This window comes from Stegastes partitus, unplaced genomic scaffold (assembly GCF_000690725.1).
Source record: "Stegastes partitus isolate 25-593 unplaced genomic scaffold, Stegastes_partitus-1.0.2 Scaffold6, whole genome shotgun sequence".
In the NCBI taxonomy this organism is placed as follows: Eukaryota; Metazoa; Chordata; class Actinopteri; family Pomacentridae; genus Stegastes; species Stegastes partitus.
The window spans coordinates 1,133,031-1,148,703 of NW_007577737.1; the positions used below are offsets into that span (position 1 = coordinate 1,133,031).

The 15,673-nt window shown below is 43.8% G+C and overlaps 1 protein-coding gene across 1 annotated transcript in view; it reads right to left on the reverse strand.

Annotated features, from left to right (window-relative positions):
- Positions 1-15,673, reverse strand: part of LOC103356601 (oxysterol-binding protein-related protein 10) — a 101,852-nt gene that overhangs the window by 67,458 nt on the left and 18,721 nt on the right. The window contains exons 3-4 of the mRNA XM_008280822.1: positions 10,306-10,385; positions 5,254-5,322 (exon numbers count right to left, since the gene is read on the reverse strand). Of these exons, the coding sequence (XP_008279044.1) occupies positions 5,254-5,322; positions 10,306-10,385 (149 nt within the window). The remainder of the gene's footprint in view (positions 1-5,253; positions 5,323-10,305; positions 10,386-15,673) is intronic.

Here is a 15,673-nt window from a genome sequence, read left to right on the forward strand (position 1 = left end):
ATCTTAACCAGTGGTGCCAATAATTATGGAGGGCGCTGTATATGTTAAAAAAAAATACAGAATAAGCGATACATATATATAATACATCAGCATTATTGAGAATTCAACTACAATACTCAACAAAAGAGGGAAAAAAACCCCAGCAAAGACCTGATATAAACATAATGCACACATATGTCAACTTTTATCTAGTTTGAGAAGCAAAAGCTGATCTAGTCCTGCCCCGTCTTTACAGTGTCAACAAACAAACAAACTAATAAACAAAAGAACAAATAAACCAAAAAAAAGAAAAAACAAGACCAAGAACAGTTTATACATCTTCAGCCAAGGTGCTCATCATGAAAGCTGCCAAACATCCCTGTAACCTCATCTCCAATCATCATAATACAACATCCACCTAAAATAAATGCTGAGCCCACATGTACGACCTCCATAACCAGCATATAAATGCTATGTATATTAACAATAAATAAGAAAACAAACAGAAACTTGGGCTTCAGAGGTCAATCTGGAATAAACAGCTGTTCCCACGGCTCTGGAAGATGCTGAAAATTTACATTTTGGGCTCTACAGCTTCAGTAATTTAAGGCTATTTTTCGCTGCCTGTCAGACTGCACTCAGGGTAAAAGAGTCCACCCTCCTGCCACTTCACAGGTGATGTGTCGTCACCGTGGGCGGCCCTGTGTGAGGCAGCATGGGGAAACAGCACAACGGTCAGCTGCTGACCTGCTATTTTCTGCACTACAGCAAACAACACTAATTACATGCAATTAGCTATTCACTAATAACCGTTGTAGGGTTAGAGAATAGTTTCTGTATTACAGAGAAAACCTCTAGACCACAGCGTGCCTCACTGTTCACTGAAATTCAATTATTTTAAGCAGATTTGCTGCTTTTCAGCCTCATCTCAGCGTGCTATTTCCACCTTAGCAACAGCAGATACTGCACGCCACATAAATAGTGTTTCTGTCTTCAACCCGGTGGAGAACAGCGTCCACGCTTTGACAGCGCGTGCAGTCTGAGCCTCACGATAAAACGTCGAGCGCACGCTTACCAGCTAATTTATCAGGCCGCTAATCAGCTTGATGAAGTGTAGCTGTGCTTCCCGCCTCGCCGCTTCCTCCACCTGCAGCAGAGCTCGCCATGGAGCTGCAGAAGGGTGGACACGAGAACCAGCCACGTTCTCAGGAGGACGGCGGCACTTGTCTGAAACGTGCAGGTGTACATGATAGCCAAGTTTAATTTGGCTGTTTCGGGTTCTAGATCTGGCTTCGAACGTCTAAACACAAAGAACCTCGAGACTTCTTAAAACAACTACCAGAATATTGAGGCACCTGAGTATAAGCCCCACCCACTAACTTTAAAAGAAAACCAGGTGTGTACATATACAGGCTGCACTGGTCTCTAAGCTGCAGGTGTCCACGTTGGAACATGAGATATTTACACAGAGAGATGTCTTAACTTTAAATTAAATACGTACCGTAGATGCTTTTTTCTGAACAGTTCCTGTAACAAGGCTGGTTAAGGAAATAAAACTCCAGCAGCCTACCAGGAAAAGTCACTGATCGCTATCTTCATCTTCCTCCTGCACTAAAACCACTAAAGCCGTCTTCTTCAGTGTCTTCAGGAGCTGAACAGCCTCAGAATCACTTCGTCACTTCCTCAGTCTCTCTGTCGTCGCTCTCAGCGTCACTTTGGTCTCGAGGCAAATTCGTAAAAATCCATAAATTAGCCGCATCATTGTTTAAGCTGCAGCATTCAAAGCGTGTGAAAAAAGTAGCCGCTTATAGTCCGGACATTACGGTAACTTGTTTGAATTTTTATTTCACAAAAATTGTAAAAACCTGGATCAACACGTCCAACATTTTTCCAACAGATGTAACCAACACCGTTAAACATCAACTCTACACGCTGGACATATTCTATGGTTTACATTTTAATCTGTTTCCGCACTTTGCACAAGTTTGCCGACAGAACATCTCGTCACAGATGAGTAGTTCAAGGACAAAAGTAGAAAATCCAACCATTCTCTTAGATTTTACAGTTTCTGGCTCTGATAAATGGTGCAGGACAGAATCCCAGCAGGTTTTGGTGTTCAGATTGTTAGTTACTGTCTACAAACACAATATGTAGACTTTGCTCAAAGCCGCCAAAAGCTATTAACACAGCATCACATTTGCTGTAATGGAAAAAGCCCAGCTAACTATGCTAACCGCCAACCCTTACATCTCAGGCTAGTTCCATGCCACTCTTTATCCTCGTCCTCTCCTTTAGAGAAAGCCAACCCCAGATCCACTGAATGAGCTTTCACTGCTTGGCGTTTAATCCCATAATATTTGGGCTTTTTTGCCGTCGTGTCTCCTCTCTGCTCTGCGAACACACGGCCAGCAGTTCAGTCCAGTTTGGCGGGAATGTTTGTCATGTGACTGTCGGTTGTAGCTGAGTCACTGACAGCACCACAGCTACGCCGGAGAAACCAGAATTCTTTTCAGAGTGGTTTATTTTTGTCAAAGTTTTAAATGAGAAATGCAGAATAAAGTATTTTGATGAAATATGATGATTTTAAGCTTGGATGCCTGGTCTTAGACGTGTAGCTGAAGGTACGTCGGAAATATCTGCTAAATGCTGTAACTCTGTCGGCTCTGTAAAGATAACGGGCCTTTCATTGGCAGGTTGATGCAACAGCAGAACACGGGTCAGAACTGGACGAACGGTTTCTGTGCATGTACGGGGACAAGGCGCAGATGGAGGTGAAACTGGTATGAAGTGTCCTCGCTGGCTATTCAAGCAGTTTTATTCTGGTGCGGTTCAGCTCAGTGAAGGCCGTTGTATTGTCATCGTTCCATCTTTCCATGCTCAGTCCTCTAACAGAGATTCTATGTGACGGTGCTCTCTCAGGCTGTGCAGACGGATGAGGCACCTATTTTAGTTTAACCGACAGAAAAGCAACCGGTGTGACCAGTAGACCTGTGGGGCTCAGCTGTGGCGGCTGGAGAAAGGAAAGCGGCTCGCTGAGTCCACCAGCTGCGACCGGTGACAGATCGGTGGCGGTGCAACGAGCAAGGTCAGCCTCTCCTACGGGACCTGGTGGGATCTATAGAGAGGGACTTCAGCGTCTGCTCGTTCATTAAAGAGTTATCGCTTTATTGAGCACTGCTTTCTCACACCGTCAGCGTGGTTATGCTGCTACGCTGCTGTGCTTCTCAGCTCCATCAAATGATCAAGAAAGCAGGACAGAAGAGGAAACACCAACAAAGGGGATTTAATTTTATCCTCAGGGCAATTCAGGTTTTTCATTTCATCTTATTTTAAACTCTCCAATTGTTGCTTTTTATCATTTTAATTACTTTGCCCTGAAATATTGTTATTGTTGCACAAGCTTCCTGCGTCTATTGTACATTATAAATAAGGCCTACGTTCCTCATCGTACTCGTGGTTTGAACAAAGGCCGAATGAAAAAATCAAACTGCAAAATCTCTCTTTAAGGTTCTAGTGGCTGTTTCAGGTTGTTTGATCCGATCACAGGGCCCGGTTGGTAAGAAGTGTGACGGCCTCTGTATTTGTAAGACTCATATTTCAGCTTGTTTTTCTAAGAGGGTCTCTGTTGGCTCCACCAAGAGAAGATGTGGCCAAAGCCTGCAAGAGAGCTGCAGCTCAGGTGCCAACCCTCTCCAACCTCTGTTCCTGAGCAGGCTGGAGGCCGGTTACCTGCATCCTAATCTGAGTTTGCTTTTCATTTATTCCTTCAGTTTGAGCTGGATGGATTAATTTGGATTTGAAATATATCTTTTGTGACACCAGTCCTGAAACTTTTCTGACACACCTCAAACATGATAAAACTGAGCGGTGTTGTATTGTCTTGGTTGCACGACCTGTTCCCATATTTCAATTTAATTTAATTTAATTTAATTTAATTTAATTTAATTTAATTTAATTTAATTTAATTTAATTTAATTTATCTTTTTTATTTTATTTTATTTTACTTTATCTTTTTTATTCTACTTTATTTTATTTTATCTTATTTTATTTTGTTCTATTTTGTTTTAATTTATTTTATTCAATTTGATTTCATTCTATTTTATTTTATTTTATATTATTTTACTTTATTTTATTTTACCTTATTTTATTTTACTTTATTTTGTCTTTTCTTTTTCTGCACTGCGTTCTTTGCGCTACCACTTTAGCTCTGGATCTGGGAAACGCTGTCTCATTTCAGCTGGATGTGGCTGAAATGACAAATAAAGCCCTGTTGAACTTTTTGAACATAAACGTCCACTCGAGCTACATAAAAAATTTGTGTTAAGCGATGACGTCATTGTTATTCAAACTAATACTTGAAACAAACACAAATGTCGTATTTTTATGGTGTCTACAGATTCGACTGCTCATGTAACAACAACGAGGGTAAACTTGCATAAATGCGTTTTGCTGATTTTGTGGAATTTCGGCTCAAACTCACAACATTTGTGTGCTGTGAGGATATGTGGAGGGACGTGCTCTGAGCTCAGCAGCTACTAAACTGGTGCAACTTTGAAGATTACGATGGTTCAGTGTGTGAACAAAGTGTGGATCTACTACTTGAGCAACACAGCTTTGCACAACATTTACAGAAGTTTCTAGTATTTCCTCTGCAGCCGTCCTGAGGCACCGAGGAGAAGAAAAGCATCCAAATATATCTCATCATTGTTCCTCTTATCTACCTGAATCCGTCACCAATACAACACGTGTCAGGACTTTCATTCAGTTTCTTATAAAGACTCAGAAGAAAAATGAACCCCTGCCCCTTTTTTTTTGTCATCAATAATCCGCCTGCACCTTTCCTGCCACAGAGCCGTGTTATCGGAGATGCAGCCGAGGCCTCATCAGGAGGAGCTGCGATAGCGATCCGAGAGGCAGACGGCCCGGCTCGGGGACGGATTAGACCTCAGCGGCGGATCCAGTAATGACAGCTGGAAAAACCCAGCAGCCGCCAAACAGGAACAAAACGGCGGGACAGGAGGGAGGCAGCTTCCCACCTCCACTTTTCTTTGCTTATCCAGTTGTCTCCCTTCTTTCTGATTGCTCCTCTCATCATGGCTGAGCAGACTAATTGGACCTCCCCCCCCTCGCTCCAGCTGTGCAAGTGTTTAAGAGCCACGTGTTGAACGAGTGAGGTGGCATAATGAGGACGCAGCGTTTAATTGATTAAAAAGAGCATTTTAGTTGACTGGAGAGACCCTGCAGGTAAAGGTGAAGCTGTGTTGGTGGACTCACCAACACCTCCTGGCCTCCTCCGGCTCGCTCCACGCTCAGGTGTTCGTCCGAGCCCTTCAGCTTCCTCACCTGAAAGCAAACACACATCAGCTGAAGGAGGAAAACTGAAGCATTAAGTCACTTAGAGACAACTGAATGGTCTGATGAAGGTGAAACGATGTGAAGTGAAACTGCTCAGATCAGCAGGGAGGACTCGCACGAATCACAGCAAACTCCTGCAAGTTACCATCAGAGGTGTTTTCAGGAAAACAACGCAAAGTAATGATATGTTACAGGCTGTAAATACAGGCTCAGCTTCACACTCCCTGCAGTCAGACAGACAGTTGTACCACACACAGGGAGTTTCATTCTCCACATGAATTCAGTGCATCTGCTGGATGCAAACCACAACTGTACCCAAAACTGCTCCCTTGCTGCTTATTGGTAGATACTAGATGCTTCCTCAACGCCTCACATGCAGGACACAGTAGAAGCCGGCTGGCTTCTTGTGCACGGAGAAGCCTCTAGTCTCCATCAGTTACAGCAGTGCAGCAGCTCAGACAGGTGTGGTGAAGAATCGGTTTGAAAAAAACATTTTGAAAGAGTGAAAAAAGGTGCAGGCTGCATGGTGGCTCAGTGGTTAGCACCGTAGCCTCGCAGCAAGAAGGTCACCGGTTCGCGACACCCGGGATTTTTCTGCGTGGAGTCTCCATGTTCTCCCCGTGCAGCGTGGGTTCTCTCCGGGTTCTCTGGCTTCCTCCCACAGTCCAGAAACATGTTGAGGTTAATTGGTGATTCTAAATTGTCCGTAGGTGTGAATGTGAGTGTGCTTGGTTGTCTGTCTCTAAGTGTAGCCCTGTGATAGACTGGTTACCTGTCCAGGTAAACCTGCCTTCACCCTGAGTCAGCTGGGATAGACTCCAGCCCCCCATGACCCTAGTGAGGATTAAGGTGTAGAGATGATGGATGGATGGACTGTCGATACAAGTACTACCACATGAAAAGCTTTTCCTACTGTGATTGTACCCTGTTAACTCTAATATGACTGGTTGGGTAAATGTGTTGGACTTCCTGTGCATCACATCTCTCAGTGTTTGTATCTGGATTTACACACACACACATACGTATTTGTTAACTCCTATTGAATCCATTACAGATCCCGTTAGGGGGGCAGTTATATCAACACCTCTCTGATGAAAACTTTACAAGCTTCACAAAGCAAAAAGAATTCCAGCAGAACAGCTGCACTGACGTGCACTGGACTGTACAGATGTTTCTAATTAAGTAAAACGCTCTGCTTCATTAGACGCCGGTCACCAAACCAACTCCAGAACCCATGATGAGCAGCAACACCTTCTCAGCTGCAACCTCAACTTTAATACGGAAAGTTTGCTAAAGAAATAATAATAAAGTTTGGATTATTCCTCCTGCTCACGCTCTGCTGATTTCCACGCCGTCGCCGCTGCCGGCAGCTCCAGCAGCAGCAGCAGCAGCTCTATAACGAGCCTCATCCTGTGCTGGATCAGGGGAACGAGGATACACCCCACAGAGATACAGTCGCTCACACACACACTAATCCCCTCCAAGCCCACGCTGAACCCAACAAAAAAAATCCAAATATTAATCCATGAAACCCATATTTAAAAAAAGACCAGGAAGGTGGTTCAGCTGCACTCAATCTGTCAGGTAGGAGGATCGCTTAGCTCGACATGCATCCTCAAACCAAGGCCGTGTTTCCCTAAATCGCTGAGTCTCATGTCAGTGGAGGAGCCAGAAATATTCCTGTATTAGACGAGCAAGACGAGTTTCACATGACGAGCAAGCTGAGCTCTGCAATGAGACTCAGTCTTGAATTTATCATGTTTCTGCCTTTTTGAATGCATCCATCCTCAGTTCTGCTGCTTCCTGGTTTGTTTCTCTCTCTTGTTGTGTTAATTTTTGATTCATTAATTGTTCCTTTATCGAGCGGGCTGCTGCTTAGTCAGAAAGTCAGAGGCACAGAGTTTGTTTGGACGCTGCTGTCTGCGGAGACGTGGCATTTATTGGGCTGACATTTATTAAGGTCCGCGGCTGCAGATTTGTTCGGTCCGATAAGCGTTCGTGGAGAGGAAGCGGAGGAGAGTCGGAAAATGAAAGGAAGCTCTGAATAACACATGAAAGATGATGCTGATGATACATATGCTGCACTGAGACTAAAGTCCTCCCACTGAGCTGACCCAGTGTTTTTACTTCCATGTTTTCAACTTGTTTCGTCAGAATGAAAGTTCGATCCCCAGAACACCCGGTAATTAGTGAATCTATTAACGAAGAGTCAGTAGAACATCAGCCGCTGTGTGAACTCAGGCTTCATGTTTTCATTATTACATTAAAGCTAAACTCTTTATTACAGGTAACTCTGCACCTTATTAATTATCAGCTATTTAATTATTAGTTATTATTTGATGAAAAAAAAGGTCAAAACTCTCTGATTCCAGGTTTGTAAACGAGAATCTTTTCCCGATTTCTTTCATCCTCTATGACTCAACATCTTTGCAGGACATCCGAGGACGTCATCTTGGGCTTCAGGAAACACTGATCAGCATTTTAAAACATTTTCTGACTTTTTATAGACTTAACGAGGAATGAGTTAAATAATCGACAGACTGGTCGACAATAAAAAGGCCTAGTTCACTAATAACTTATGTAATTGAAAAAAAACATTATTTTCTTTGAAACGAGAAAACAATAAAAGTAAGATGCAAAATAAAAAAAGCCTGAAAGAAATTACTGGTGACAAAAAAAAAAGAAAAAAAGACAGATTTTGCATTTCTATTTCTAAGTCCTTCCCAAAGATTAAGGGATTTAAATGAGGTTAAAAAAAACCTAAGAAAAGTTTAAGTTAGTACATTTACTGACTGAAAGACTTGTCTGCCCGGACATACCCGGTATGTGGCACAGATTAATCGACTTCTACGTAAACCGTCACTTTAGCATCAGAGTTTAGAAGCTAAACAACAAATAAAACTGAACACCCGTTAACATTAAGCTGTTTTAATTCATGTATAAATATATCAATTAACACAATTTAAATAAATAAATGGATAAAAAAAGAGAAATTTATAAATCAGTGAACCGTTTTATCCTTGGCACAAAATTATCCTCTGAACAGAATTTAGATCAAGTCAGATATCTCATGTTCCGTTTAACGGATGAATGAATGAATGAATGAATGAATGAATGAATGAATGAATGAATGAATTAATTAATTAATTAATTAATTAATTAATCTTTGTTGTCATGTATAATGAAATATCATCCAACTTTCCACAGGGTGAAAAATGTTCATAAGACAGACGTTAGAAAAACTAATAAATAAGCATAAAGAAAAAACATCTTTTAAATAAAAAGTGTCAGAGCAGCAGCATTGGTGGGAAAGCAGCAGCACAAATAGTAAACATAAACAAATAATAACACCAATATCACCACCAGAAGCAGCAGCAGCAGTCCACATGCGGCGCTTGTTTAACGCCATCTGATATTCTAACTGTACCGAGGTAGCAGAGCAACAGAGGCCTTTATTTTTATAAAGTCCATCTCCAGTCATCGATTAAACTGCTAAAAATTAATTTCAAAACTTACATACTATGATTTTTTTTATCTGCTGTAAAGTGTTTCAACTTTACGCCGTTTTTTCCTCTAAAATGTTCAGATCTATTGAGTTTGTTTCTCCATGTGTCCCTCCCCACTCGCTGCAGCTCGAGCACACCAGCTCACCCACAACTCAGCTGAAACACTGTAAAGTGTCTGTAAAGTGTACTCTACGCTCATTGTAATATTAAATACTTCAGTCGTACATGTCCCAACTGGATGAATAATGAAATAAAAAGTCCCACGTTGCAGGTTTACAGGACTTGAGGTTTGTTCCATATGAAACCCTGAAAGTCTGAATCTGTGTTTCTGAGACTGTCATCAGTTCACTGCAGCGCTCATTTCACTCATTATATGTCTTCCAGCGTATATAAAAACAGCATATTGACACATTAACCAGCTTTAAAAACGTGATTTTCACTGGAGAACATCATTAGTCTGCACTCTAAACGCATTAGCAAGCTAATCCTGCTGCGAGGTTTCCAGTTAGCATCACTTAGCTGTGGAGCAAGTGGATGAAAAGATCCATCCATCCATCATCTCTACACCTTAATCCTCACTAGTGGAGGGCTGGAGTCTATCCCAGCTGACTCAGGGTGAAGGCAGGTTCACCTGGACAGGTAACCAGTCTATCACAGGGCTACACTTAGAGACAGACAACCAAGCACACTCACATTCACACCTACGGACAATTTACAATCACCAATTAACCTCAGCATGTTTCTGGACTGTGGGAGGAAGCCGGAGAACTTGGAGAGAACCCACGCTGCACGGGGAGAACATGGAGACTCCACGCAGAAAGATCCCGGGTGTCCTCACCGGGACACCAACTGGCGACCTTCTAGCTGCGAGGTGACGGTGCTAACCACAGAGCTGCCAGCAATAATTAATCTGTGCAAAATAATCGTCCTGTTTGGCGGTAAATCGTCACCGAGTAAAGACTTAATGTGAGTGAGGAGGTAAAGCTGCTGCAAGACTTCACTAAAAAATTTTATCTGCTCAGGAAGACGAGAACGACAGGAGGAGAAAAAAAAAGTCAGAAAATGATGTTCCTCCAATAATAAGAGAGAAGAAATCCCACCACCGCTTTAAAGCTCTCGGGGGAGTTCATGCCACTTAAAATGAAAAACGGCAGAGAAGGAATCCGTCACCTTTACGCTCACTAAGAGCAAAGCAGGCTGACAGAAGTGGAGGAAGGAGGGCAGGACTTCCTCTAGACACTCCTGAGCTGCACAGGAGGGCTTCCACCTGGTGACGGACTCGATTCAGAGACTAACTGCTCTCCAGTTTGTAGAAATGGAAAACCGTCCCATTTATAAACAGAGACGGCGGGGGACAGGGTCCTCCGGGTAACGTCAGCTCTTTCCGTTCACTCGTCTTCCTGAGCAGCAACCGGGAGCTCGGACATGTTTATGGCTCTGTTAGTGAGTGTTTGCCGGTCGTTACCTTGGCACTGCTGTCCGAGTGACGTCGGGCACAAGCCTGGAGCTGGCTGATCCAGAACTGCTGCTCCTTGGCGTCGGACGCTGCGAAGACACACAGAAGGGACGTGAATTAATAAAAGAATAAACACTTAGACGAGTTCACACTGAGGTCAGTTATATTACAAGAAACCCATCCGCATGAACATAACGGCCACCGTCCAGCTTTTATCACTGAGCTGTGACCTCACTTCTAAACTATCGCCCAGGATTCATCCGGAGCAGCCAGAGGAACAAGATTATTTTAAAATCTGAGACATATCGTAGGAAGGTTTTACGATATATTTAATAAACTGTCGTGTTTTAGAGTCAGTTTATCGTCTAAATGGCTTTTAGGAGGGTTTCCACAACACGGGGTCAAAGGCTAAAAGCACAAACGTTGAATTACTGTCATTTTTAAAGACACAGAGATCAGGTCCTTCAGGAGTTTTAGGCAGAATACGTCACAGACAGTAAATAAATAGTGAATACTGTTGGCAGACAGGATTGTTTCTGCTGTTTTCAGCCACAAGGACACACAGAAGTTTGTTTGTGGAGACATAGAGACGTCTGTGGAAGCTGAATGAGACCTACATGTTGGGTCATGAAATGTGCTAAAGTTTAATATAGCACTTGAAGTTAAAAAGAAAGGAAGGGAGGAAGGAAGAAGGGAAGGAGGGAAGGAGGGAAGGAGGGAGGGAGGAAGGAGAAGAAGGAAGGAAGGAAGGAAGGCAGGAAGGAAGGAGGGAGGGAGGGGGAGGAAGGAAGGAATGAAGGAAGGAGAAGAAGGAAGGAAGGAAGGAAGGAAGGAAGGAAGGAAGGGCACAAAAATGCAGTTTTCTATGTTTCCTCCAGTGAGTTGTTAGAAAACAGATCACACATGCAGGATGAGGCTGTAAAAAGCAACGCACACTGAAAAAGCATGACATGTTCACCTGCTTCTATCGACGTTAAGATCCTGAAAATGTTCATAGCATGAAGCTAAAGCGTTGCATAGTGAAGCTACTGTACGACACAGAGCCATGGTTCATCCTGGTGAAGTTAAGCTGCTGTAATCGGGCCTCAGGCTGCAGCGAAGACAGCCTGCCGAGTGTCACTGATCTCATTTGATGCCAAACGATGACCCGACTCGCCGACCGTCTCTTCTCTGAGCGCCGTCCTGAGGGCTGGTGTCACATCTGAACCTCTTCATTTGCTCCTCGGCGCTAAATTGATCGTTCAGTATTCAACCAGCACCAGGCCATTCATCGGGCCGACCTGTGAGCAGCGCAGGAAGCAGCTCGACTCTGCACGCTTGTGGTTTTTCCCCCTTTTGGCACAAAGTCCTGATATCTGAACGCAAACAGCAGAGACTTGCTGACTAACAGCGAGCTGCAGCCGTCCGGTCGGACAAGACGCTGACTGTGCCGAGGCCCTCCGGGTCAGAACAGAACACGATATCCTTCTGATCCCATTTCACTGACTAATTATTACAGAACAACGTCTTTGATCCGACTGATAAGTTGGAGGTCGACTCCAGCTGGAGCAGCTGTTCATGTCCTCGTGCACTGTTTTCTGCTTCTTTAAGATAAATGAAGGAGGTCCGTCGCATGTTGTCCGTCACTTCCCTCTGGGCCAGACGGGCCGTTCTGCTCAGATGGACGGAACCTACAGTCAGATGTAAGGTCCTGCCTGGCATCACCTCCCACCTGTTTACAGTTCAGTCCTAAGATCTCTCCCCAGGAAGATGAAACCACCTCCACACCTAGTCACAAAGACCCTAACGAACCCCACTGTGGCAGGGGGAGCACTAACGACCCACATAACGAGGGGGAGGAGCAACAAACCCCCAATTGAAACAGAAACTCAGGTGTTAATGTCTCCTTCAGGATATCAGTATGTGGAACTCCCAACTAGTCAGTCAGAGCTGATGAAGCCTCTTGGATGAGAGGTGGAACGTCTTCAAGGAACTCAAGCTACGATTCATCTACCAGAATAACTACCTCATATATGTATTTATTTACAGGGACAGCAGATTAATCTGAGGGCTCTGAACATGATTAACAGGACAGAAAAAGAAATCTGGAACATTTTTCTGTTTTCCAGCTTTTGGTGACACGTTGCATCACGTGAACGGTTATTGCAGTAAAACCAGGTTTAGAGATAAAGATCAGTGTTTAGTGAGCTCAGGGATCTGCAGTCTGACTACACGCTGATCTTCTGAAGAGTTCAGGAACCAAAAAACGCTGGTTTAATCTTGAACTGCGTCGAAATATGATCAAATGTGTAAAATCTATATTTTAAAAACCAACCGTAGCCGTCGAATAAATGTGGCGGAGGACAAAGAATGACGTTTCTTATCTTGAATGTAAAGTAGTAAAATGAAAATACTCGAGTGGAGAGCAAAAATAAACCTCATGATTATACATAAGTGCACTTGAGTAAACGAGTTAATTTCCACGACTGCACTCAGCAACTCTCTTGAAAACCCTCTTAAACTTTACCGAGTGTCATTTATTCAGCTCCATCCAACGTGTTCTACCGACAGAACAACTCGTGACTCACACGTCGAGCTCTCGTATAAACTTAAATCTTGTTCTTGACAAACAGCCGAATTCAACATGAACTCTTTCTATCGTTTATCAGAACTTCGGCATTAACATATCTCCACTGGGTGAAATATGAGGCTCTCATTAATCAAAGCGTTTCGTTTACGGAGACCCATTAGGACGACGTCCTGCAGAGTCTTCCTGCAAAATAAAGTCATGAGGTCTCGCAAATGTGTTGAACGCAACAAAAAAGAAAAGAAAACACCGTCCAGCTGCATCACCACCACAGAGTGACAGAAAACACCAGAAACAGACTAAACCTCCACCTGTTTCTGTTGATTTAAAACATCCACCTTCCCCTAAAATGACTTTTTTTTTTTTGCTCCGCTGCCGATCATCCACTGAAGGTAGTTTGTGAATAAAAGGCTGCCGTAAATCCAGTAGAAATGCTTCCTTAAAGGTGCACGAGGGGCTCCCGGCGGCACTTCTGGGCACTTTGGCGGAACAGAAAAACCGAAGTGGGACGCCCGAAGCCTTCACAGATCCTTCGCATGAACAAGCGCGTCGGGCCCACAAGACTTATTTACACATCGCAGCTTAAACGCTGCGTCGGTAAACGCTGGGATCCAAACTCCTGCATTTGGCTCTCTGGACGTTTGGCGCTCGATGAGGCGGAACAGCGAGAGGAGCTGAACGTCACCTGGCAGCTCCGAATGCTGTGAGTTTCCACTAAGAAGCAGCTCCTCTGGTTTTAAATCTGAATAAAAGTAATACTGAAGCACGGGGAGAGTGGAAGCTTTGTATTGTTGAAAAACCTCCTCTGATGCTCTGAATCATGATGAGGAACACATTAAACTGAGCTGAATAAGCGTCTGGAGATGTTTGACCTTTTGTAGAAACAGGAGAGAAGATGTCAAGGCTTCTCCAGAGTGTTTGCTGAACCACCTAACAGCTTCTGGAACATCCTTCCTCGTGGCGTTAAGGCAACATCCGACAAGTTCTGGGACCTTTTGTAAAACATGAAGTCCAATAATCATGATTTTCTCTTCATGGATCCACCTGTAGACCCAAGAGCCCAGATCCAGAGTGTTAGAGTCTGCTCTGGTACAGCAGGTTCCAGGTTTGTTGAGGATTATATGCGACACCTGAGTGGATCCAAGCGGTCAAAGCTACGTGGGCACCAAAGCCCTGAGTGGTGAGTCACCGGTTTGACTCCCAGCCCGCTGAATCTTTACCACACGTAACATCACACATTACCTACTGCACATTTTATTTCATTAGCTGCAATATTTCATGCCTTAATGTACTCCTTCAATAATATTATACTGCTGCTTCATTCATGGTTTTAGTGCATTAATAAATATGGACTGAAAATGCCTGTGCAGCCTCGTTTAGTCATTTTGTCCGTTAACAACACCAACAAAAAGCCCAAAGCTACTGAAGAAACTAGAATTACATCATTTTAAACTCTTTGTTCACAAAGATTAAGTGCATAATATTTCATAATTAACTTTAAATTATGTTGACAAACTATTTGGAGCTAAAAAACTTGTGTTAGTTCTTCTAATTCTTACCAAAAAGTGCTAATTAAACTAAAGCTAATTCTCCCGACTCGGTGCAGTTAGTTGGTTGAACAGAACTTAGTTAAGTCTCAAAAAGACAAAATGAAAACGTTTTTTTGTTTTCGTCGTTGAGCCAAAGCTTCATCTTTCAGAGTGCAGCATAAAAAACCTGAGGAGCCCTTAAACAGCCATAAAACCGCCAGTTCAACCACCACAAATATCCTCTTAAATATTTAACGTCGGTGTTTCGATGAGGAGCTGCTGTAATCGCCTCGCGGCTCCTCCACCTTCCCTCCCCTCCGTCAGCTCGTCCATCCTCTTACGTCCAGAGCGCCCCGGCTCGTAACACGTGGCGGCGCTTTAATCAGATCTAACTGCCAGTCCGGGCATTAATCATCAGCCTCGCCATCATCATAACCGATAGCATCTCCCACAATGCTGTAATTAAAGTGGGTGTAATTAGACGACGGTGGCGATCGACCGACGAGGAGGACGAGGAGGTTTCTCTCTCTTAGTGGTGCTCAGATAGCGTCTCTCTCTGGGATGGATATTGACATTTAAATAAGATGCATGGAGCAGCACGGGGCTCTATTGTTGCTCGTTTTTAAATGGAGACATGGAGAAGCTCAGTTTCCAGCGAGAACCTTTCATCAGCCTTCAGCACGTCGCCACAAAAGCTTCAAGTTTCCTCGTGTGTGCCTGAATGGAAGCGTGCACCTGAGCAGCCCGCACATCCCTCCTATCGCCGTCTGAACAGGTGCATATTAGCATAGCTGCACGCAGAGGACGCCTGCTCATACGAATGATCTTTAATCACAGCTGGTGCACGTAGGATTCAGATCACTCAGCGGGTAAGTGGTCCCTTCAGAGCCACTGTGGATGATGACAACACGAGTGAAGAGGTGAGCTGGATTTTCTTTTTTATCAGAACCACGGCTGGGTCCAGGTGTTTCTGTGTGAACGCCGTGCTCTCCGGTTCCCAGTGGGAGAGCACATCTCAAACGCTGCACTCGTGTGATCGTCTCATTTTCTCAGAGTCGCCTCTTCACCAGAAGAGGCCTTCTGTAGACGAGGCAGATGTCAGTGACTGACAAGTGCAAATTGAATTCTCGCCACGCTGAAACAGCCTCCATCAGCGCTCAAGAAAACACACACAGGTCGTAAGAAATACTCCCAGAGCGTTTTGAAGTTTTATTTTTGGCGATGACGCAATGTTACATATCCATCCATCATCTCTACACCTTAATCCTCACTAGGGTCATGG